General features: G+C 37.8%; 1 protein-coding gene across 1 annotated transcript in view; it reads right to left on the bottom strand.

The window, feature by feature from the left end:
• Positions 1–23,939, bottom strand: part of CNTNAP2 (contactin associated protein 2) — a 974,788-nt gene that overhangs the window by 319,294 nt on the left and 631,555 nt on the right. Inside the window, exon 11 of the mRNA XM_068395817.1 lies at positions 6,032–6,138. Within this exon, the coding sequence (XP_068251918.1) occupies positions 6,032–6,138 (107 nt within the window). The remainder of the gene's footprint in view (positions 1–6,031; positions 6,139–23,939) is intronic.

Genomic DNA, 23,939 nt, shown 5'->3' with positions numbered 1-23,939 from the left:
CTTCACCTACCAGGCAAGCGACCTTATCATAGGAGGATATCAAACAGTTAGACAGGACTTTCCCTTTGTGAACCCATCTTGACTGTGCCTGACGGTTGCATTGTCCTTTAAATGTCATTCAACAGCACCCAGCCTGATACACACCGCTGTCACCTTGTCCAACTGTAGAAACTTTGGAGGGGTTTTTCTGTGTTTTGTCAGTGATGACACTCCACATTCACATTACCTAGTGAAGACCATTATTCTGCTGCTGCTTGGAGGCACTCCGGCTGCCTGTACGTTCTCTTGAGAATAATTAGCACATTTATGTGTCCATAGTTATACAACCTGATTCATGAGAACCTCAACCACCTTACTATTAGCTTCCATACACATAGTCCCTGACTTCTCAAAAGAACTCTTTTTCCTGATCAAATAATGCATTAATATGCTTGTGAAAGTGCAAGGCCTCTGCCTTTTCTAACAGATCTGTTTGAGATCACAAAGAATAACCATGTTGTTCTCAGAACTCTCCCAGTCTCCAGTGGAAACCCATACTTTGCTTGTTTGGGATGACTAGACATCTGTACATTTTCTTTTCTTTTTTTCCTAAAGTAAAGTTCAGAGTATATTTTTGACAAATTATATATTTGTTTTCTTGTTATGGAATTATTTCCCAAATTGCTAACAGGAAAATATTATTGCCATGCCATCCTTTCTTATTTAGACTCTAAGTGTAGGAAGCCAAGTGTTTCAGGTGATTCTTCATTTATGGAAATACAGGAAAATCACTTATTACAAACTAATTGATGGAGGTCTTGCTGAAGATCACAGCCTCCGCAGATTAATTTAGGGTTTCTGATTACTGATTTTGGCAACAATCAGGAATCTAAATTATCACGGCTTCTACAATGCGTGTAACACAAATCTTTCTTTCTCAAAGTTTGTTAATAGATATTATTAAACTCATTATTAAAGCAATATTTCATTTTAGAGAGAAGGTCAATACTCCTGGAAAAAAACATCAATGCCCATTAGACTTCCAGTGACATTTAATGTATTTATCGTTTCAAGAAAAGAGCAGTGCTTTATTCCTCATTAACTCTGAATCACATTCCAAAATACAGAGTAACATTTATTCACAAGAATCTATGCAGAAGCAAAGCCAGAGAATTCAGAGGTCGAGGTCTGTTATATTGAAACCAAGAATCACTGCATTGTTTCAAATACTCATTTTGAAAAAGACTTACTGCACATTGACAATCTAAAAATGTAAAAATTATATATGTTCTTTCTCAACAGAGTTGCAATTAATGCCTCTTCTAGTGACACGAGTACTTAAGGCTGTATTTCTCCTATTGCTTTTACAGAACTAACATGCAACAGATTGTGAGCTGGATATTAGTCTCTCCTATGGAATAACTCGAGATTTATAACCAAACCCTTGCCTGGTCAATATTCTTGCAGGAATGGGAGCTGTACACCTGTAAAAGTAAGGACAGTGTTTGTTTGAAAGTGAAATTAAAGAACAGAACTTGTCTCTCATATGAGTGAAAATGGATATAATTAAGATTAATCTTTTAAGTGCAAAGTGGACTTTTTTGCGACTAGAAATCATTAGGAGAAGGCAAATGCGATCAGACTAGGTTCTCCTGGCTTTTTCCTAAATCTAATGAAGTTTGTGCAGGAGGTGGTAGGTAGATACACCATAGTCATGGTAAACTCCGTCAGTAAATCCTTTATTGTGTTTCTCCTACATGCAGACTCTAGAGAAAACATGCATTGAGCTGTATTTGAAAAATCTGAGACAAGGAAGCTTGAACGATCATTACTCATCCTGATACGTGATCTGTAAAGTTATACCCCTGTTTTAAAGAAGCTCTAAACAGCAGGAAGAACCTTAGAGCCTAAAACTGGATGTGTAACTTGTGCAAGGTGTAGCAGAGCGGTGTTAACCTGCAGATCGTGATGGAGATGTGAAGTAATAAGGAAAATGAGCTCCTGTTCTCAAAGGCTCCAGGCAGCATTTACCAATAGACTGGAAAAATATTGCTCTAAGAACTCTGCATGGCAGGTCAGCCTTTGGTAGGCTATAAAGGTTAATTAGTCAGGGACTAAAATATAGCTGATACAATAAAGCTAGTAAGGATGATACTTACTGTTAATTATAACCCTAATTAATTTTAAAATAATTTTGGAACTGTTTCATCACTGTAAATCGTTATTTTTAAATAAATACACTAATTTATCTTTTAGTCTTGTCTAATGATAAAATTGATGCTCTAATCTGATATTTGCCAGGCCACGGCATTCCCTCAGGCACCGAATATATCTGTTTGCCAAAAGAAATCTGGCAGATTTCTAGGGTATTTACCATGCAATGAGAGATTTATCGTGGAGTAGAGACACCTTTTTCTGTGAATGGCAGCTCGAGCCTCTGACAAATAACAAGATAGTGGACACAGAGCTTGGAGATTTTGGTGTGTCTTTGAAAGCTCAAGAGCCTTCCTGTGGCAATGTCCTATTCTGAAAAGCAAATTATTTCATGATCTTAAAATGGCAAATGTGCATAACCGATTTACACGTTGGAGAGATTATAAGAATTATAGTTGTTATTTCAGATTTATTCATTTGAAATTTCTCCTTCTGTAGCTGTTTATTTTCAGTTTATGGTTTCTACTATGCCTCAGCCCTAGAAAATGTATTTCTCCATCTCTAGATTAACTGTTGTTTTCACTATCACACTATAAACACATTATGACCAGACCTGTGTGAAACAAAGTCATTTTGATTCACAAGGATTTAATGGAAACATTTTTCTCTGTTTCACTTCAAGGAGTTCATCCCTTGAGTTTATCTTTGAATTTCAACTTCAAAGGAACCTAAAACCACGATCTGAAATTCAGTCAAGGCTGAAAAGCCTTCCCTTGTTTCAGGTCAAAAGCTCAGGCAAGTGTTGAATTCCCTGACCAAAGCAAAATGAATTCACTGGAAAAAAACGTTTGGTAACACAGAATTATCATGTTCCTTTAAGTTCAGTAAAATTCAAACTCATTAAAATCATCAGCTATGGAGTTACAAACCCCACTAACGTAGTCTTGACTCCAGCCTCTTTGAGAGATGTCCTGTTATACCCACCTTACAAATATACATTGAGAAAAGAAACACATATTTTACTGTAGAGTATAACACCATTTCTTCAGTAAAATAATCTTATATTTAAGTCAAATGGTAGTGAACAAGTGCTATCTGCACTTAAACACTTCCCTGCTCCACAGAATCATGACATCTGCTAAATCTTACAGCCTTTTCATCCAACTCCCAACGCTGTTTAAAATTGCTTTCAGCTATTTTTACACCACACACCAGTTACTGTTCCAATTTCCCTCCTCCCCCAGCATCTTCCCAGGGAAGTGGTGGAGTCACCATCTCTGGAGGTATTTAAGAGATGAGTAGATGTGGTGCTTAGGGTTAATGTTCAGTGGTGGACTTGGGTAGTGTTGGGTTAATGGTTGGACTCGATGACCTCAAAGGTCCTTTCCAACCAAAACTATTCTATGATTCTAAATACTGATAGCAATTGCCTGCTCAATAAAGGCAGAGTTTAGGGTGTCTCAGTCTATAGCTTGACACCATCATTTTTGGTTTTCACTCATTTTTGTGCCATTAAATTCTATACTCTAGAAAGGCATAAGACTTCACATATTCTGACAGGATATCTGTCAGGTGAATAACTCTTTGCTCACCTTCATTTTGTGAGAAAGAAGACTTCTAAAAGTATAGCAAGACACGTGGTAAAAACTAAAATTATGTTCTTTAAACAGAAAAATGAAACAAAACAAAAGCTTAGCCACCTAAGCTAGAAACTTTGCCTGAATTAAAAAAGTAAAGGTTGAACAATGCGTCTTCAAATAACCTGGACAGCTGGAATCCCACACACTTTATCCACTCCATAGCTAAAGATGGGACAGTACACTCCAAATCCCCCTTTGCAGCCCAGCAGTGCCTTTTACTTGCCTTATTGCATTGTTTTATCCATAAAAGGCAGGTGAAAATCCTATTAAGAGAAACGTTCACTGCTCCTCAGGTTACTATTTCTTTCCTTTGTAAAAAATGTGATTTCATAAAAGTGATGCCATCTGTTTGTCCTTGCTACTTCTCTTTGGGACTCAAGAAGAAAGATAAACTCTGTTAGGTTATGTCTTAAAAGGTTGTCTGCACACCCACAAATGAGCACAGACAATGGCAGGAGGGGGAGCCCAAATAACACCCTGCTGGGCCATCCAGTGTCCAGGCACCAGCAACTGCGGAGTCTGGGACCCAGGGCCAGCCCCTGGGCTGACTGAGTGCCTCAGCTGAGTCACGGGAGGGATCCACCACGTGTGGATATGGATGGTCACTATTCTCAACAGTGGGCATCCATCCTGCCCAGCCAGACAGGTGCTGGTGCTGTGTTCTGGGCACGCTCTGTCTATGATCTGCATGGCCAGCCATGTGTATGAGGTGTATGTGGGCTCTGTGGGCGCATGCCTACTGGGAATACATTTACGGCATCGCTGCTGGTGGGACCTGGGGGAATAGCTGCAGCAGTCTCACCTCTGCCTGGCTGCTGGATCCTGGACGATCCATTTTCCTGGAACAGATTATACTTAATTTCAGAGGCTCACTAGATAAAATATACTTATTTAACTGAGCTTCCATACCTGCAGTTAAACATCTTAACAGCCTATCAATCACATGCGTAGTGATCATATTTTCCAAGTGGCTGTAACAGATCAGCCAAAGCTCTAAAAGTACTATACTTTCAGAAAAACATACAAATTTCTTTTTCTTTGTTTCGCTGAAATACCACATCACTGTAAATCCCGTGTTTTCTTTCCCAAGATTAGATGCAACCACACCATCACTAGGCATATTCATTCTTGGTGGAAAAAAGGGCTGCCCAGGAAATTTCTCCTCCAGTCACTGGTACTTTAAATATCTCTCTTCAATAAACATTCATTTGCCATTTAACTCTTTCAGTTTTACCAGTTCAGTAGACAGATAGTGGAGAACTTTGTCATTCAATGTATATATATATGTATTAATAATTATTATATAAAACACATTCCCTGTTAGATTAATACAATGTTTAAAAATAGAATAGGTTCTTGTTGAAATTGAGACAACCACGAATTGTCAAAATTTTCTCATTGGTTTGGGTTTTTTTGGTTAAAAATGAAAGAAATCTGCAATTATCTTGGCAAAATTTTACACAGCTGTAGTTAAAGTAAATAGTAAAGTAATATAAACTTCAATCTATATAAATCCTGGCTTCAGTTTTAACTTTTCACCTGTTCAGAAGCATTTTTAGTCTCTCCTCAATATTAAGAGGTTGTTTGTTGAAGAAATAAGGGAGAAAAGTAAGGCCTGGATATGTTTTCTGCATCTTCTAGATATTTTAGAGTACACTTTGCAGGTGAAAATCCCACTTGTAGTGTACAATAGAAGGAACAGAAGACATACGCCACTGACTGCACACATTGTTCAGAACTTATAAAAAGAGCAACTGTACCTTTTCCTCCTCCTTCTGTGCTTTAACAGTGTAGAGCATGTGGAGCTCATAGGAAATATTATTTGAGAAACTCATAACAACAGAGTAAATAATCTGATTTTAGAATGGCCAATAATCAGCATAAAAACATTCCTTGGGATTAGCAACCTGAAGGAGCGTCTCTCTAGCAGTGGTCAGCAGCTCTCCCCAACAGTTTAGGGCAGATTCACTGTGTCCATCTGAAGTGCTGGTGTGCAGTGACTGAGAATGTGTTTGCCCAGTACACCCAGCTAAGACAGTTGCACTGCTTTGGTCCCTTGCACAGTGCAGCCCAGTGCTATATCTACATAGGGATGTGTTTATAATGTGGAGCATGACTAAGCCAACACCTCCTTTCACAAAAGGTTTCAGGATCTTTAACAACCAGAGAGGAATACTTTGACTTTCTATCTATCTCAACTAAAAGACATCAGTGTTTTCCCTGCTCCACTGCAATTTTGAAGCTGCAGGATGGCTTACAGTTATGACAAGTGGCGCCACTGTATCCAGCTGCATCGCAAGTGCACTTGAAGCTGTCCCACGTCTGGGTGCATTTGCCACCATGCTCACAGTGATTGGGCACACACCTGTCAGAACGAGATGCAAAGACAGAAAGAAAAACCTAAATGAGCATCAAGATCTACACGCAGATAAATTGTGAGCTGCCCAAGCAACGCACCATGTCCTTGCCTGGGAATTAATTCTTGTTATCTTAAGCAGATTAACAGAGTTTATATCCGAATACACAACTGCATAAAAGAGGATTCATCAAGGCTCTGCTGCAGCCCTCTTACAAACAGTAAAAAAGCACAATAAATGTGGAATACATTCACCCATCATAAATTAGGGTTCTAAGCTACATAGGACTGGTACTTAGCTGCCAAAACAAGAACATCCCAAGTCACACCTCCTCCTGCCGTGCAGGTGGTGTCATGCCTCAAGGACTCCTGTCCCACAAGTGATTAAAGTTGAAGTAAGGATGCCAGTGAGTTGCTCTTTATCTTTCTGCTGCCAGCAGTGTGATAAGTGCAGTCACATTGCCTGCTGGCTAGGGATGGAAATTACTGATGCTGCATTAGCAAAACAAACAACAGGCTTCAGCATAAAAGCTGTAGAAGTTTTTTCTTCACAGGGATTTGTGCAACTGTTGTTCACCTTTCTCCCACCCACCTGCCTTTCTTTTCCAGCTACATTGTTGCTGGAGAGTGGAAGGAATACAAAAGGAAAAGTGAAACAGCAAATAACAAAGTTATGGCAGAACATATATTTATTGTTTGAAATATTATCTAAATGTGATTTCAAAGATTTGAATTTGGCCACTTTCTTTTCTATCAAAGATAGCTGAAAATGGGAATTACCATGTACTTTCACCTTTGAAACGATTAAATTTCTTTTCTTTGAGAGGGCTTTGAAATATCATCTCAAAGAATCTTTTTTGTTTCTTATTAAAATCATTCCAGTCAGACTCAGTACAGGTTCTGCATTTTTGATCAAGAACTAAAGGAGCTTTTCTTTCATGTTGAGCTGGCCGAATCTAATTTATGAACTACACTTTTTTATTATGACATTAAAAATAAAAATTAGGAGAACCCCTATTAGACAAAATATTTTCATAAATGCATTACAAATTAAGTATATCTCTAAGATAAATCTGGAGTTCATCATATTCCTGTGATAGCCAACAACAGTTTATAAATAACACCCAAGGACAGCTTGCTTTCCCTATGTAGCAATTTACTGAAACTGAAAATATCTGGGTGAACCTCCTCTGAGCTTATGTCCTCATATCTCCTCACGTTCCAATTAATAGCATTGGCATATATGACACAAGTACCAAGAATAACCTATGTCACGATGTGCATTAGAGACCTGAACATTGTGTACTCACATTCATAAAGATTTTTTGGTTTTATGCACATCAGTACAAGCCCCTCAGAATTTACACAATACAGATGTCTTACATCCTATATCAGCCTGTAGTATTCAAGGCTACTCATTCTTCTTCAAGAAGATCAGAAAATATTGGCTTGGCTAAAAATAGTGCTTAAAGAAACACTCTCCTAAAGCAAGAAATAAGCATTTTAAATCTTTTTTTTTTTTTTTTTTTTTTCACAGTAAAATACAGTGAAACTACCTGAGGCAATTACCACAGTTCAATAAACTATGTTTCCAACATGGTTTAAGCAAATCCATTTAGTTTTGTAAGTGTGGCAGGGTAAATACACCGATAGAGCTGATCCATTACTGCTGTTCAGTTAACAGATCATAACTTTCTGTTTGTTCTCAACACCACAGAAGAAACCCAAGAGCATATAATAGAATAGCACATTTCTAAACACCCAAACGATTCACAATTCATATGAATCCATAGCTGGTGGGTACAAGAGCAGGGAAAGCACAGAGCAGTGACATTGCAAAAATAATATCACAAAAGTAACTTTTATTCCAGGATATAAACAACTACAAAAGTTCCTAAATCTGAATATGGTTCTGTATTTTTTCTAGTCTTTCAAAATAACTGCTTTTGATGCATTTTCTTCTTCATTTACATTTGAAAACACATAACTATTTTTCCAATGACCAAATTAAACATTTTTCTATGTGAATTTCACCAGCTATTTATATCAAGTCTCACAAGTAATGCCAGCAAGTATTTTCATATTTTAGTGGGGTATAACTTACTTTTATTGTATCATAACTAGGGAAGATACTGCATTATTGACTGTATAACTGAGGTAAACGACTTAATCTAGGGAAATATGAAAACATATTTATCTGTATCATTTAATGGAGCATATTAAGTCATAAAAATAGAGATATTCAGCAAACTCCTTTATGTTAATTTTATACTCCTAGTACAATGGTTGGACTAGCCTAGTCTGCATCTGCAAAATTTCTTTTTTACTCATCTGCTTTTCCCTGTTCTCAATACGATGTAGCTGGAAATAAGGAGCAAACAATATCTTAATATTAGTGCTAAATGGAGTTTAGATCAGACTGTAGGATCATTTCCTTAAGTCCTCCCTCCAGCCTCAATTTTCTGTTAGTTTATTTTATCAGATAGAATTATAAGATTTGTTTTCTATTAAATCCATTAGCAAACTTCTGTAACATAATCTGCAGCTCATATGTCCACTTTTTGGACAAACCTTATCCACTATAGTAGAGTTTACAGGAAATTTTAGGTAACCAGAATGAAAAACTTACAAAAAAGAAAACTTTTTGAATTCAGTAGAGGCGTAAAGAGCAATACAATTTCTAACTGTAAACTCCATTATCTTCCAAACACTTTTCTTGCCATACAGGGATGGTAAGGTACGAATATTGGTGAGACAGAAGGTACCTTGCCTATGTATTTCAGTACACATCTTGCTAAGAAATTTGTATTTTTAAAATTATTTAAGCATATGCAATCATATAGTTTCTCTACTTTATGCTTATCATTTAGTACACGCACAAAATGTATACACTCAAAACTAATGCATGCTCTATTTGCAGTTCATTTATATTAAAAGACTGTTTCTAGGCAATTCCATCCTTTAGTCTCCTTTTAGGAATAAGGCTTCATTACATAAAGAAAAAATTAACTTCAGAACTGCACTTCCCTCCTGAACCAGGCTCTGAAGTTAGAAGGTGCCACAAAACAGACCACTGGAAGTAAGTTCCTAGTCACCGAGTTGTGTCCCTTCCCATGGTGGACACCTATATTTCAGGTACTGCTGCTCACAACATCTTGCTGACCCCATTTTGAGAACTTTCTTGCTCTATGGCTCCTTCTGAAAGGCAGGTCTAGAACTTCATCCCTTCAAGTGTGATACAGTTTCTTTCAATTTCCACCCCAAAATGTATCCATTGAGAGTTTAAAGATGCTGTTTTGTTTGGTATTTTATTTAGTAACATTGACTTGTGTCTTGAAGAACTTTTGTTCTTCTTTGTGATTTACATCTGATGACTTTGTAGGGAGCAATCATAACTTCCCCCAGTCTGTATTTTTATGAAAACAAGACTCCTGTTGGAAAATAGATTTTCTATTGTTGTTCTGCCTTGTAGCTATGTTGCCACTTGCACTTGTGATCCAATGAGTATTCTGGAGGAAGTCTTACCAATGGTTTGTGATCTCAGGTTTGATCAACATTTTTGTATTTCTTTACTGAAATTATTTTGCTTGAATATAGCATTTTCCTGACTCCCTCAGAACAGTGACTCAGAGTCATCCTGAGATTGCTCAGTACATTAAATACCTTCAGTACCTTCCTGTCATTCACTTCCAACCAACGAGCTCCACCTTTATACAGAAATTCTTGTTGTTAACAGCATTACTCTGTACTATTAACTTCTATGGTGTGATCCAAATCTTCCTGCTTATTTTTCTAGGCTGAACCTGTATCATCAGCACATTTTGTCAAGATATTCCTAATTTGAAACCAAGGTCAAAGCACTAAAAAGGATCGGCTCTGGCACTGATCTCTGAGCAGCTCTAGTGCCTCTGCCAGCTGTTAACCCACCAATATAAGTCGTGAGGCAATTCCATTTGCCAGCTCACAACTCACGTCACAATTCATCTCTCAAACCCAATCTTCCCTGCTTTAGCTAATAATTTCCGTCATTACAGTATATCAAATGTTTTATTGACACCTGACAAATTAGATCTATTGCATTGCTCCTGTCTGAGAAAAAACTACTGTGCTTTATCAGAGGAGGAGATCAGGTTAATCCCGAACAATCAATTGTTGATAAAAGTCTGCTGCACTTTACCTTCCATTACTTCCAGGTATTTAATTACTCTTTCCTTCATTTCTTCAAAAGTTTAGCAAGACTACTAAAGTCAGATTAATAGGTGTCCAGTGATCTGGATCTCTATCTTTCCATTTGTTAAATTACATGAGGTTACTCTGCCACCTGATAACACAAAACCATACTTTTTTTTTTAGGGCTTCATATAACATGTTAGTATTATGAAACAGGGTTGTCTTCCCAATTATTATCTAATTAGTTTGGGTGTATTCTTGGTGCCTGCTTACTCTGTTATGATCCTCAGTAACTGCTATTCATTCATTTCTTTGTTATTTGCTGATTCATTAGCAATATTCCTCAATAATAACTGGTATAGATACTGTTGCCTTCCTTTCAGCTGTGGTAGGAGTCAACTCACGGACTTTCACCTCCTTTTATCTTAAATATTGTAACTGTATCCTCTAGAATATCTCTTTTTTCTAGTCCTCCACAACACAGACCCACAAAATAGGCCAAATTTCCACTCCTAAATAAACCCCATGCCATTCCATTCCTTTCCTGCTGATGTTCCACACCACCCTCCTTATTAAAAGTATACACGGTACTTTCCCAAACCATCACTTGGAGAACTGGCCTCACTTCACCCATAGTTAATTATGGTTGAAGTTATTTGTAACACATCTGTTTTAATCAACTGTGTATGTTTTAAAACTACAGATTGCAACTCTGATCTTCGAGCAGGACGAGGGAAAACTGCATGTTACACTTTTTTCCTCACGATCTGCCCAGATATACTTTGCACAAGGAATACAAACGATCTATCCATGTGCTGAAGGTTTAACGTTGCCTGAAGCTTTAACATCTCCTCAGAGATGCTATATACAAACATCTGGTAAACCACTAAGCTTCTTCCTACCCCTTGACTGTCCAAGAGAGAAAACTGGGACCAGGATGCTCACATAGTCTGCAGCAAACACTGCTTTCCCCAAATGCAGCTTTGGAGCCACCAAGAACCACACTGTGCTTCAAACATATTAATTTATTGTCCATCAGGCTACTTCCACCTGCCATCTTTACTAAAGGTTCCTTCCCTCATCACGTGAGTGAATATACAGATGTCAGATCACAGAGGTTGGTCTGTGAGTCCAGGGAAATAGGGCAATCTGGAGCAGAACGAGATATTTGGCCTAAGCCCCCTGACTCTGCCAGAAACGTATAGGGAACTGCCTGTGCCACATGAATTGGGACTGATATGAGGTGTGTCTTCTGCATGAAGATATGAAACTGGGAGAGGATGCTCTTTGGAGGACTGTAGATTACAAACAGAAAATATTTTGAGAAACTAAATTGAAATACAAGACATTTAATACAACTGGAGCATGTGAGAAGTCCAACAGGAATGACCGGGGCGTTGGGGGGAAGAGTCTGGAGACTCCAAAAAGGGATCTGGAGAATTCCAAATACGGTACAGTGATCCCAAGTCAACCCACCATACTATTGCCAACAAGAAAAACAGAAAAAAAGAAGAAAAAGAAAAGGGATCTCATAATGTGGGTATAAGCAGGAGGGTGATATGAAAGACTCATGAAGAAATCCTCACACCATATTCAGCAGAAGTGAGCAAGAGCTGATTTTCAACAATACAAAAAGTTGTTGGAAACAGGAAGGTTACAAACTGTTATAAATGTCCACAGGGAACGGGCAAAGAAGCAATGAGGGTCATTAGTGGTAAAAGGTATTTTAAGAATAACTCAAAATAACATACATCAGGAATGACTTAAGTATGTTTTGTCCTGCCTGAAGGCAGGAGAATGGCCTCAGAGACTTCGCCAGACTCCTTTCTAATCCAGATATTTTCATAACCCATAAGACACAGAAAGCATTTATTTCAATCTCTTCATTTCTCATTCTCTCCACTATTTTCTTAGTGGTGTGACTGTGCTATTTAACCTCTGTAAGTCAACAGGTTTTGGTCACCACCTCAGTCTTTTTAGAGGTCTATACCTCCCAGGGCAGGGATATTTAACACATTAACTAGCTTCCCCAGGCAAATTGTGCCCAAGATGTATAGTAATTGACTCCAGCTCTTAGGTTTAGAGTTCATATGAGCAGGAAGATAAAATGTTATTTTGTGCAGGAAGCCAAATGTTCAGATAGCCACATACAGACTGTTAAATACAGTCCCTCAGGACTGGAACCATCACAAATCTCACTGTTCTCTGCTGTATAACACAGACCTTTCCCTTTTTTCCTCACCTTTTCCTTTCCTGCTTCCTTTTCACACATCCCATCTCTAGCGTAAGTGCAAAGTACAGCTTATGTGTAGATATAACCTAAATATAAACTAGCTCTCTGTCTATAGAAATTAGAAACAAGCAAGCCAAGAAATAGGCCAAAATAAAACATTCACCTGTGCAATTACTCCTCCACCTGAGAGGTCAAAAGGAAGGCATGAACTACACACATGAGATATTTGACATGTATTGCCCACTACCATACTGAAAAGAACTCAAATCTACAGTGATAACGACAGCATGAGAATTTCTGTAGAGCAGAACAAAATGTTAAAGGCTTTTTGCAATGGAAAATATGCTGCGTTGAATTATTCTTAATATGAATTTCAATCTTTTCCTTCTTATCATGAAATCCCTACCTAATCTTGCTCCTGCTTATACCTTACCTCTCATTTCTCTCCCAAATTGCTTCTGTTCTGCTTTTTTGTCCATTTCCCTGCCTCAAAACTAACCATCATCAGTTTGTTTTGAATGGTCTTACAGCATTTTTCCATTAGTTGCCCTTTTTATTGCCTCCAAACACCTCTTTAAAATCCATACCCTTTATCATCATTTCTTGCAAAGATAATTCAAAATGCACACTGCTATCCTTGCTCAGTGTGATGTTCTGTCACTGTCTACCTTCATTCACACCCACACACAGACTATTAAAATGTGTTTCAAATTTAACCTTTTTTTACTGTACAGGGTTACCTGATTGCTCCAGAAGATGATGACAGATTAGGTCTATAAAACAACATACAAGGAAAATAACTCGTAAGAGTAATAAATAATGCTTTCAGCTGGTAGTCTGAATCACTAAATATAGGTAGCTTACTTAAAAGAGCTACTGTAAACTAGTAACAAAATCACAAAAATATTCTAAACATGCATCTGTTTGCAGGGATATTCCTCTCTAATGAGCAACAGAGCACATTCCACTCGTTATGGTAAAAGTAGCACTGAACACTAATATAATCCAATTAAGGACACATTGCTATTGCACAGTCCTCCTGTACCAACATCAGACTAAAATTACACATTCCACAGAAAGTCCCTGATTTTCAGTGTGTCCTAAATAAAAGTAAAACCAGCTGATCTGACCTTTAAGATTCTTTCTCATTTCTTACAATGTAAGAAGTGTTCACAGTAACTTTGAGTTTTTCAGCAACAGGATTTGCATCTCATATGCAAGACAACACAAAGGGCAGATGGGAGGGACTGTATAATTAATTCAGATCCACAATAATTCCCAAACCAGTTTCATTTGCTGCTGGTTTCTAACCTAATTGTGCACAGATGCATATAATTAACAATGGTAGAACCAAACAATCCTTCCCCAACCAAGAAGGACCTAGCCTTTCTTTATCACTCACTGTAATACAAGGCCTGCATGTTTTTTTGGTGGACATTATCAAACTTGTTCTGTCATGAGATCAAAACAAATGCTTGGCACTTTTAAATACTGTGACTTACAAAGAGCAGATCAATATTAAAATATGCAGTGACATTTGGTTAAGCAAAGTTCCTTTAGGGCACATTCCTAGAAAAGGCTGCCACAGTTTTCAATGTTATCTTCAGACCAGCAAGGTGCTATTCTAAGCAGTTTGTATTAGAATAATTAATGAAGGACTAATGCATAAAGAAAAATACCACAGTTTTAACTCATTGGGATTAAGTGATCCTCTTGGGTTCATGCAGGTTTTATTCTGTATATGACAATGTAGAGACTTATTATTCCTTTCTTTTCTACCGCTTTTAATTTTCAGAGCACTTCACAAATAAGCTCCTTAAAATAAAATTATGCTGGTTCCACTTTAGCAATTGCAGGAGCCGGACAACTCATTTTTCTGCATTTGTTGCAGAAAACCTCCTGCACCTGTTGTGCATAACCTAGGAGCTACGGTGGCTGATGGTGGCAGGAGTAAATGGTGTGTTGGGCAGCACTTGTTTAGCTGTTCTCCATCTCCTTTGAGGCAGGGGTGGGGAATAACAAGATAAACTGAGTGGAAATGGCCCACGAGCTACATCCAGCCCCTAAGCTGCAAACTGGACTATGCTGTGATAATCTTAAAGAGGCAGAGGATAAAACCACAAATTCATAAATAAAAAAAATCAGGCTGGATTAAAAAGACAATTTCTGTCACACAGTGTTTTAGCCAGCAAACGCAGGGCCAGGTCTTCAGCTGGTGTAAGTAAGAACGTCTGCATCTATCTTAAATACTATCTTAAGCCTGTTAAATGGGTCAGAACAAAAGGAAGAATAAACTTTTATAAAAGGCTACTAAATATGACCTATTTCCAATAGGTTTTTATTTAACTTTTTTCACTACCCTGTGAAGAGCTTTGCCTAGTTAGTAACCAGGTTAAGGATTTCCAGAGCAGATGAGAGCTACTCTGTGTAACATTATTTTTTGACTGGTGTATTTGAGTTTATTATTCAGATAACCATGTAGAAGTGGCACTTAGTCACTAACCTAACTGTGCCGATGTGGCACAATTCAGCCCTCTTGGGGATATGAGATGATGTGTTAAGACTGAGAATCCCCAGAAGAATCTCATGGTTTTTACTCACTAGGTTTCTGAAGAAATCTTTAAACCTTTTCAAGTATTGTCCTGTTCAAAATCTGTTCAAAATCTGACTGGATTAATTTTGTATTCATGTAATCACCTCTCTCTTGCTGTTTCAAATAGGTAAAGAACATACTGGCTGGGCTTGAGAACAAACCATGAAATTGATTCTTTGGTGTCTTGTTAATTATTTATTACTTCTGCATTTTACAGCTTGAATCAAATACAGCTCCTGAGATTTTATGACATCAACTTCACCTTATAATCCATGTCAGACATTTGGAAAAAGTTTCTCTTGTTCTTTAGAAGATTATAATTATCAGAGCACATAGACCAGTGAGCAGCCTATATAATACAGAACAACGACTACTGTATTCCCCTCTAATAAACACGAGTGATCAGGCATTGAATCACCAGGAAAATACAGGGTTTTACAGTGCTTTATTTTAAATGAGTTTACTCCTAGAATTATCTTTTGGGGAATAAAGAAACTGATAATTAGAAATCGTTATGTTTCTTCCCATAATGTAAAGAATTGCTCAGTAATAAAGATGATTATACAACTGATGGATGATTTTCTATTAAAAGCCCTTTGCTGCATTAATCAAAACCAGGCATGGGCTCTCCCAGCCCTTGGCTATGACACTCCTCCACTCCTTGGTGCACACCATAACAGATCTTATCTTTTGCATTACTCATTTTGGTCCCTAGTGTCTTCATCAGGGACAACAGCTGTCCTGTGTTGATCTTCAAATAGGTGATAAAAATCCTGATGCACCATATGCAAAAAGCACAACCTATTATAGCCTGTGAATCACCTTGATGGTCATGGAGCTAGAAGATGCCACCAACTACTGTTGATATAAGCATGGTCTTGGCTCAGCGTCCTTTTTTTACTAGTCTGGCTATGACATAATGAGATGGAGCTGTATTTCATAACTGGTAGGGTTTGAGTTGAACACATGGAAAGTCAATGTCCCAGCTGTTATTGTGGTTTAAAGGAAACTTGAGGTGATAGATGATTTAGCCCTACTAAAGTGATGCTGATCTTGTAAAGTGCAGATTGCCCAAAGGATTTTTTCTAAAAATACTACAGAATGGTGGTACTCCTAAAAAACTCAATAGCAAGTGGTCTTTTACATGCATGGCATGAATGACTTGTGATTCACCTAAAACACCATCTTTTTGTATTTTACTTTTTACCATCATAACTGTCAGGAATGTGGCCACTTTCTTCCCTTCCCTAGAAGGGCAATTCTCTTACAAGCACTGATTTGGAGGTAAAGCTAGGATAAGTCCTGATGTCTTGACAGAACCTGTGGATCTTGAATTAATGTTTGGAGCATAAATTGTTAATTCCAGTGGATGGTTCCAGTAACCATACGACTGGAAGACCCTGCTCTGTAAGCATTGTAGAAAACACTTTCTGCCTAAACAGTGAAGGTTTTTCCCTTTCAAAACAAAACCACAGTCTTGGCAGTAAAGCAAAACATATAGCCTATGTAATGGAGCAAACATGAAATGGAAGTTAACGCTTCTGAGACATTTATTAATGACAACTGGTATCCATGCCAGTGTCATTATTAAATCCCTAGCAGAACACATAAGCCAAGGACTTCCTCCTGCCTCCGAGAGAAACTCAAATCTTCCTCATTTCTCCGCAGAGCAAAAATAAACCTACAAAGACTTTTAGTTATCCCACTGAACCGCAGAGGAACAGCTGAGGTCAGCGTGCTTTCCTTGCTGTACATCCTCGCAGACTCCTAGTTCGCTAAATATTGGCATAGACATATAGACTAAGTTCTCTGAGTCATGAATTGAAATTTAGACTTGGATCAACCATGAATGAACCAGATGTAGATGGCATTCACACATAGTTTATTTATTTCACATAAAACACACTCCCTGAGCTGACCCATACAACCACACACCTTAACGATGTGTGTTCATCGTTCATTAGAGGCAATGTAATGTGCACGTGCACTTGCAACCCTTTCCCCTTTCTCTGTTCACATTTCTCATCTTTTTAGTTTGCAAGATTTTTGGATCAGAAAAAGGATTTTAATTTATATTTGCACAGGATGTTATCACAGGGGAATTTCCTCCTTCTTATTGCAGTCATCAAGAACAACAATGATAATAAATTGTAACACAGAAACGAGCTGTGTTTTACACTACACTATTATCCTCCAGATCATCATGGAGCATATTTATATCACTTGCTAAAATCTACACAATCTGCTTTTCCTCCTTTACTGTCACAATTCTGCCATCTACCACAAACAGCAATACCCTCAGCTAAAATATAGTGTATAAAATACGAAGCACATAGGTTCAACTGACTTATTCCCATCCTTTGTGTGTGTCCTTAGTGCACTCAGTATTTTATTCTTTTATAGGAGCCCTACAATATTTTTATAAATTGCAATATAATGAGTGTTGTACTCTACTCTAAAGACATCAAAAGCAAGGATGTGCCAATGAATTAGCAGCTCTGCTGCACTGCAGTCACAGCTCTGTGATAAATACACTAATACAACGCTCTACTCACAACCTATTATTCAATTCATTTTCAGTTTGCTGAAAGCAGATATGTACAGTAAGTAATAAACAACTCCTCTATTACCTAGAACTTGTGCAATAAACTGTTTTGAAGCCAGAAGGCTTCCTGTGGAAGCAATAAATAGGTCTGAGTACACGCACACATATGTACGTGTGTGTTCACACACCTACATAAGATAGGCATAAACATACACACCTGCTCCTTCCAAGAATGACAACTTCAAGCTTCTGGAAATGGGCAGCGCTTTCAGTAAAACAATTCATTTTAAGAGCAAAACCATTTTTAAGAAAAATGTAACAATGAGGATACAACTGTTTCAGTAACACGTACTTGACTGTAAAAATTGTAATGACACAATCCTGCTATGCTTAGATTTAATTACAAATAGCTCATTGCTGGCAATCTGTTATTCTACTTAAATAGTCGTGTGATTTCCTATAGAAAAATTGATAAGACTGTAATTTAGAGTAGTTTAGAGGCTCTTGATTCTGTTTTTCTGCTTTTCAAGCACTGCAATTTGGGCACGATAGTTCAGGCTCTGTCAGTATTTCAGTTTATTACAAGCTTTGATTTCTCACGGGTTTATATTTCAGTCACAAAAATTCACTCCAGAAATTCAGCACACAAAGCATAAGCCAGAAAGGAAATAAATAGCAGCACACTGCTAGCATTGGTTCTGAAACAGCTCAGGCAACCAGCTTATCACTTAGGACTCCAGGAGAGGAAGGACAGGCTGGTAGATAGTTTTAGAGGTTTTATTTTAAACAGAAGAGGAAAATAAGGAAAAATCCCTACACAGTATTTTACTTTTGCTTTCCAGACAGTTTGTCATGACATTTTTGACACTTCCTTGAAACAGACTGCTCAGAGGAAAGGGCCAGATTTGATTAATATCTCGACTTGACCAAACGTCAGAAAATGCTGAAATTCCTGAAACGCGTCATTTGACGTGTTCAAAATGAAGAGTGTCTTTTTTTGAGTTTAAAATAATTTTTCATTTTGAAATTTAAGTTAAAATATACCATATGGATGACACTCTGCCAAGCCAAGTAGTAACACCTTCCAACTCTTCTATTTCAAATTGAAAGTATAGTTCCAAATATTTTCTTGAGGGAGCAGGGGGTTGGAGCAGTTGAGAGGGGCAGTATGCAAGCAGATTGTTGACGGAACCTGTGTAGCTTTGATAGCTGTGCTGATAGCTGAACTGGGAATAAGAAGGTAGCCTGAAAGCCAGTAGATCTGATATAGGAGCAATCTGAAGTGGTTGTGCACCACTGGGTGCATCAATGATAAGAAATAAATTTAATAGGAAAAAAGAAAATTGAATACAGAGAGAAACTATGTGTAGAAGACAAAACTGTGAGAGAAAAAATGAGGAGAAAATAAAATGTATAATCACAAGTGTGATCACTGTTGGGGAATCCAAACTGTTAGAAAAACAGAAATTGGAGGGCTGCTCAAAGCAAGATAATAAGGAAACAACACAGACTCCACAAAGGGCAGGGAAGAGACGAGCTACTGCAACCTCAAGTGCCGTTCTTGACATTGTGCACGTATCTTTGGATAAGATTAAAACAGATGGTCAACGCACTAACGTAAACAAAAAGGTTTCTCAAAAGTCGTTCAGGGACTGCACCTAAAGAGCAGATCGAAGAAGTCTTTTCAGTATTAACTGAAATCTGGTGTTTTATTGGAGAGGAACTGTCGGAGGACAACTCTGCATAATAGTACAGAACACTCGCTCTGTAAAGAGGGAGCATAAAGAAAATCTGGGGCATGTCAGATTAAACTAACCTTTGGGACAGACTGTGCTTTTGTAAAAGGGTTTAAAGCAGAGGAGAACGAGAAAGCCAGGGTGTGGAAAGAAGACATCCTGGCAAAGGCTGTAAAATGCTTACAAAAGCAATTGCTGCACAAGTATCAAGCACACCAAAACTCCAAAGAGGACTGACACTGGTCATGTAAGAGACCTATTGTTTGTACCGATGAAATTACTGTCGTGGGAAGCATGACACAATGTAACCAACTAATTTCCATTTTAGGATACTTGCACTTGCATACCAGCACTGAAAAAGACCTCTCTGTCTCTGTTTTTAATATTTATTTCTTTTAAATTCAAGGTGTTTCGACCGTTTCATGGATACCTGCTAAGGCTTCTATTTACCATATAGCCAAAGAGATGTCGTGCCATATGGACAAAAGAAGGAACCGTGGTCACTGCTGGAATACTGATAAATCTTTTCATTGTTTAACCATTTACAAAGTGTCGGCTATATGATAAATGTAGTGCAGGTCTTGCAGAAAACTTCCTTTTTAGCCAACAGTTTTGATAATGAAATCTTACAGAATTAGCCACAAAAACATGTAGTTGATTTATTCCATTCACCTACCAGAACAAGTTTCTGCTTTATGTTCAGTATTAGTGAGATAAAACATATCCAATTACAATGTATTAATCACTACATTCATATGTATTATAAAAACGCTGTCTTAATTCCTTTAGAGTTTTTTGCAAGGCATGTGACTGCTCAAGTAAAATTAAATCATCAACCATCTCTATTTACATTTCCATACAATATGGACACAAATATCAAGATTAATGTAAGATTAAAGTAGCTAATGGTATGCATTACTAAGATAATAATCCAAGATTAATGATAAGCAAATAAGATTACTATATATACAATGTGGACTTTGCAGCAACGAAAGGCTTATTAAATCCTTGAGATGATAGCTGGTTATTTGCCTTTCAGTAGAAGAGTCTTCCTCAGTCTTTTGTTCACTATAAAACATACATTAAACAGAAGGGATAACTGGTTTAGCTTATTATCCTTAAGCAAATAGGCTGTCCATTTCATTAACAGCTTTAATTACAAATGCCTTCTTTTTCTCCTAACATTCTGCTCTGTCTAGTTAGTGCTCACCCCGTAACTTTAGCTCAGTGAAAATATGTCAGCAAAAGGTCTCAGTTGCAATAACCTCTGGTCAGGCACCACAGGCATGCATACATGACCCTTTCCTTCCTGCCCTTACTTTACCTAAAATGGTTTGATTCTGTATTTTACTTTCAGTCTCATGCGAAAATGTGCCCCACACTCTTTACATTTTTTTTTCTCCTGACCTGACTTGATTTTCAGTCCTGATTTCCAAATATACTGCTCTGTTCTCATCCCCCAGATTCTGAACAAGTGCTGTTTTCTCCTGCTCTCCTAGCTGGAGTCCTGGTGAACATTAACAATACCAGCAGTGTACCTAGCCAACTCGGTATATTACTACAGGTCTGCTATTACCATCAGATATATATCTCTTCTTTCTTCCTCTTACTGCTATGAATATTCCTGATCAGATGAAAGAATTCTGAATAATATCATAAAAATATTTGTGGAACCTCAAATTTTATTAATATCATTGAATGTTTGTATTTACAGGGTGTCCTCAGGTACGTATAATTTACTCATGTCCTTGCAGTGAAGGAAGAAGCGTACAGGTGGATTAAATTTTACAGTGCTAATGCTCAGGATGTAGCCTGAGTGCTAATGTTCTGCTGCAGCCAGAAAAGTGTTTCTGGATCAAGGACAAAGCAAACCCTATGAATCAGCATTTATAAATCTGACCTGGTGAAATTAAACTAGGGTTTTGCTATTTATGTGAAATTTGTCCAACAGAAATAAGCCAGTAAAGCCTTGAAAGCCTCTTGTGGAACCCACAGTCATTCTATGAAGCTTTGCTAAAAACAGGATTTCCGAGACAGGTTCCCTGGCAGGTGCCTGTGCAGGTTCATGTTTTTGATGAACAAGCACCTACATCCAGCTCTGCAAAACAAAGCTGACAAGGCAAGTAAGGAAAGCTGTTCTTTCTACAGAGATAACTCAGAAAATGGTCTATAGCAAAAGGAAATGTTCCAAGTTTGCAAAAAAATAATTCTTATTCTTTTCCTTGATCACTGTAGCAATTGCACACTTCAGTGTTTCATGGGAAGATATTTTTATCTGCTCTCCAGTGTTCAGATATGGAGCATGGAAATCAAGGTCATACCGAGTAACTGCATATCGTGGCACGGTACAGCCGTTCTTTACATTTTTCAGTATAAAATTATGAAATAAACTATATTTTAAAATGGCATCAGATGAATCAAAATCTGCTAAAGTCTGCACTTAATTCTTAGACTTTCATAACCCCCCATTCTGGTGGATGGCTCTCCACCCTAGAAATCAGGGATTTGATTAAGCTATGTCAAACTTAAGAAGAATTCATCATAGTTTAACTGAGCCCATCTACAAGTTTAAAGTTTCAATTCAGAAATGTAGTAAACTAAGATTTAATAACTAGAGATTACTATTTCTCTAATACTTCAAAGCAAGTGGGAAAATGGCAACCTGTGTGGCTTTCTCTTCCAGACACCACATCAAACTTGCCAAGCAATGCTTAAAATGTGAATCACATTTTCGAAATACTACTACTGGTACTCACAATTAACTCATCCTAATAACTCACAGGAGGTTGCTCACCTTTGACTTTTTCCCTAAAGATGGAAAGACTCTGAAAAGTCTTAGCCATTTATTTGTGAATAATGGTTCCCATCTTAATACTGTACCTATCTTAATATTGTACCAGACAAATGTTGAAAAATACAGGTTTTTAACTACTCTGTGAGAAGAAATGTTATATTATTTAGGCTTTGACAAAACTCCAGCTGTATACAGTTATTGCACAGATACCAAGTCCAAGAGCTGCACGTATATCTGATAAATAAAAAGTAGATGCAACTAGAAATAATACCATTATGTGGAAACATCATTCTTTGTTTCACTTCCATACACAGATGGAGAGCTAAAAACTTGTAGTGTGAATGTGTGGGAAAAATAAATGCAATGTTTAACCCACAGAATGCCTTTTGGTGACCTTATTGGCATTGTGTGGTAACAAACACGGTTTATGAAACGTGTAGCTCTTTTCCTTTGCCCTTGCAATATCTTTAATTCTACTTTTTTAGGCAGTTACTAAAAACACAGTTTCTTTCAAATATTAGGTTTAAAGCTTGGTACTTTACGAATCAACACCACCAGAACTGTGGAAGTGGAAATGAGCTGTGTCAACCAGCGTTTCCACCAAAGAAAACCTATCTTGTAACTACAATGGTTCCTGATTTTAGAGTATGATAAGCCAGCAGAGCCCACGTTAGTCTGATTCTCTCGTGAGCCGCTTCCTTTCATTACACTAAGAGACTCTTCGCAGTTTTGGGTCCTCACAGCACTGTCAAACACATAAAAGCCAAACCTTCACAACATGTTACAGATCAGAAGAGAGAAATCAGCTCCCAAAACCTGCTTGAAGTTTTGTAAGCTACTCAAAAAGATCTTTACAGTGAGTCACCAGTCTTGCAAAGATAGGTCACATTTAAATTATGAACTAATGCATTATTTATACTGGAGAGATTGTAACTCAGAGATCACAGCTACAAACAGGAGAAAGGTCTATGCAAGAGCAGTGAAATTATACTGCAATTTGCTCAGCTACAAAGATAAATTATTTCTGAGCAATATATATCATGAATAGTGGTGCTATACAAATAAGCTCTCCCTGAATTATAGCGGAACAGGACAAAATGCTACCAATTTCAGTGAAAAACTGAGTGTGGTTTACAAGGTAATGACAGCTCTCACAGGCAGAAGAACACATGGTTCCCAGGGGGCTACAAACTACAATTTAAGCCAGGAGCTCCACTGACAAAACTGATTGCTAGAATTCTGAAGGAAGAGTCATAAAATCATGAAATAAAAATATTAGGTATTATGAGGTTTAAATTGGAAAATCTATGATGTAGGAAATGTAAGTTTATCATGCACGAGGAGAAAGAACACTAGGGAACGTGTGATCTAGAAGACAGGTAACAAAGTTAAAGAGAATCTTGCTCCAAAATAACGTTCTTATCCCCCCCACAAGCCTTCTCTTCTCCAGACTGCGCAGTCCCAGCTCTCTCAGTCTCTCCCCATAGAACAGATGCTCCAGTCCCTTAATCATCTTAGTGGCCCTTTGCTGGACTCTGTACACTATGTCCATGTCTCTCTTGTACTGGGAAGCTCAGAACTGGGCACAGTACTCCAGGTGTGGCCTCACCAGTGCTCAACAAAGGGGAAGGATCATCTCCCTCAACCTGCTGGCCCTACTCCTCCTAATGCAGCCCAGGAGACTGCTGGCCTTTACCACAAGGGTGCATTGCTGACTGGTCAGTTTGGTGTCCACTGGG

Source organism: Nyctibius grandis, chromosome 3, assembly GCF_013368605.1.
Source record: "Nyctibius grandis isolate bNycGra1 chromosome 3, bNycGra1.pri, whole genome shotgun sequence".
Classification (NCBI taxonomy): Eukaryota; Metazoa; Chordata; class Aves; order Nyctibiiformes; family Nyctibiidae; genus Nyctibius; species Nyctibius grandis.
This window is presented reverse-complemented; position numbering and strand designations above follow the sequence as displayed.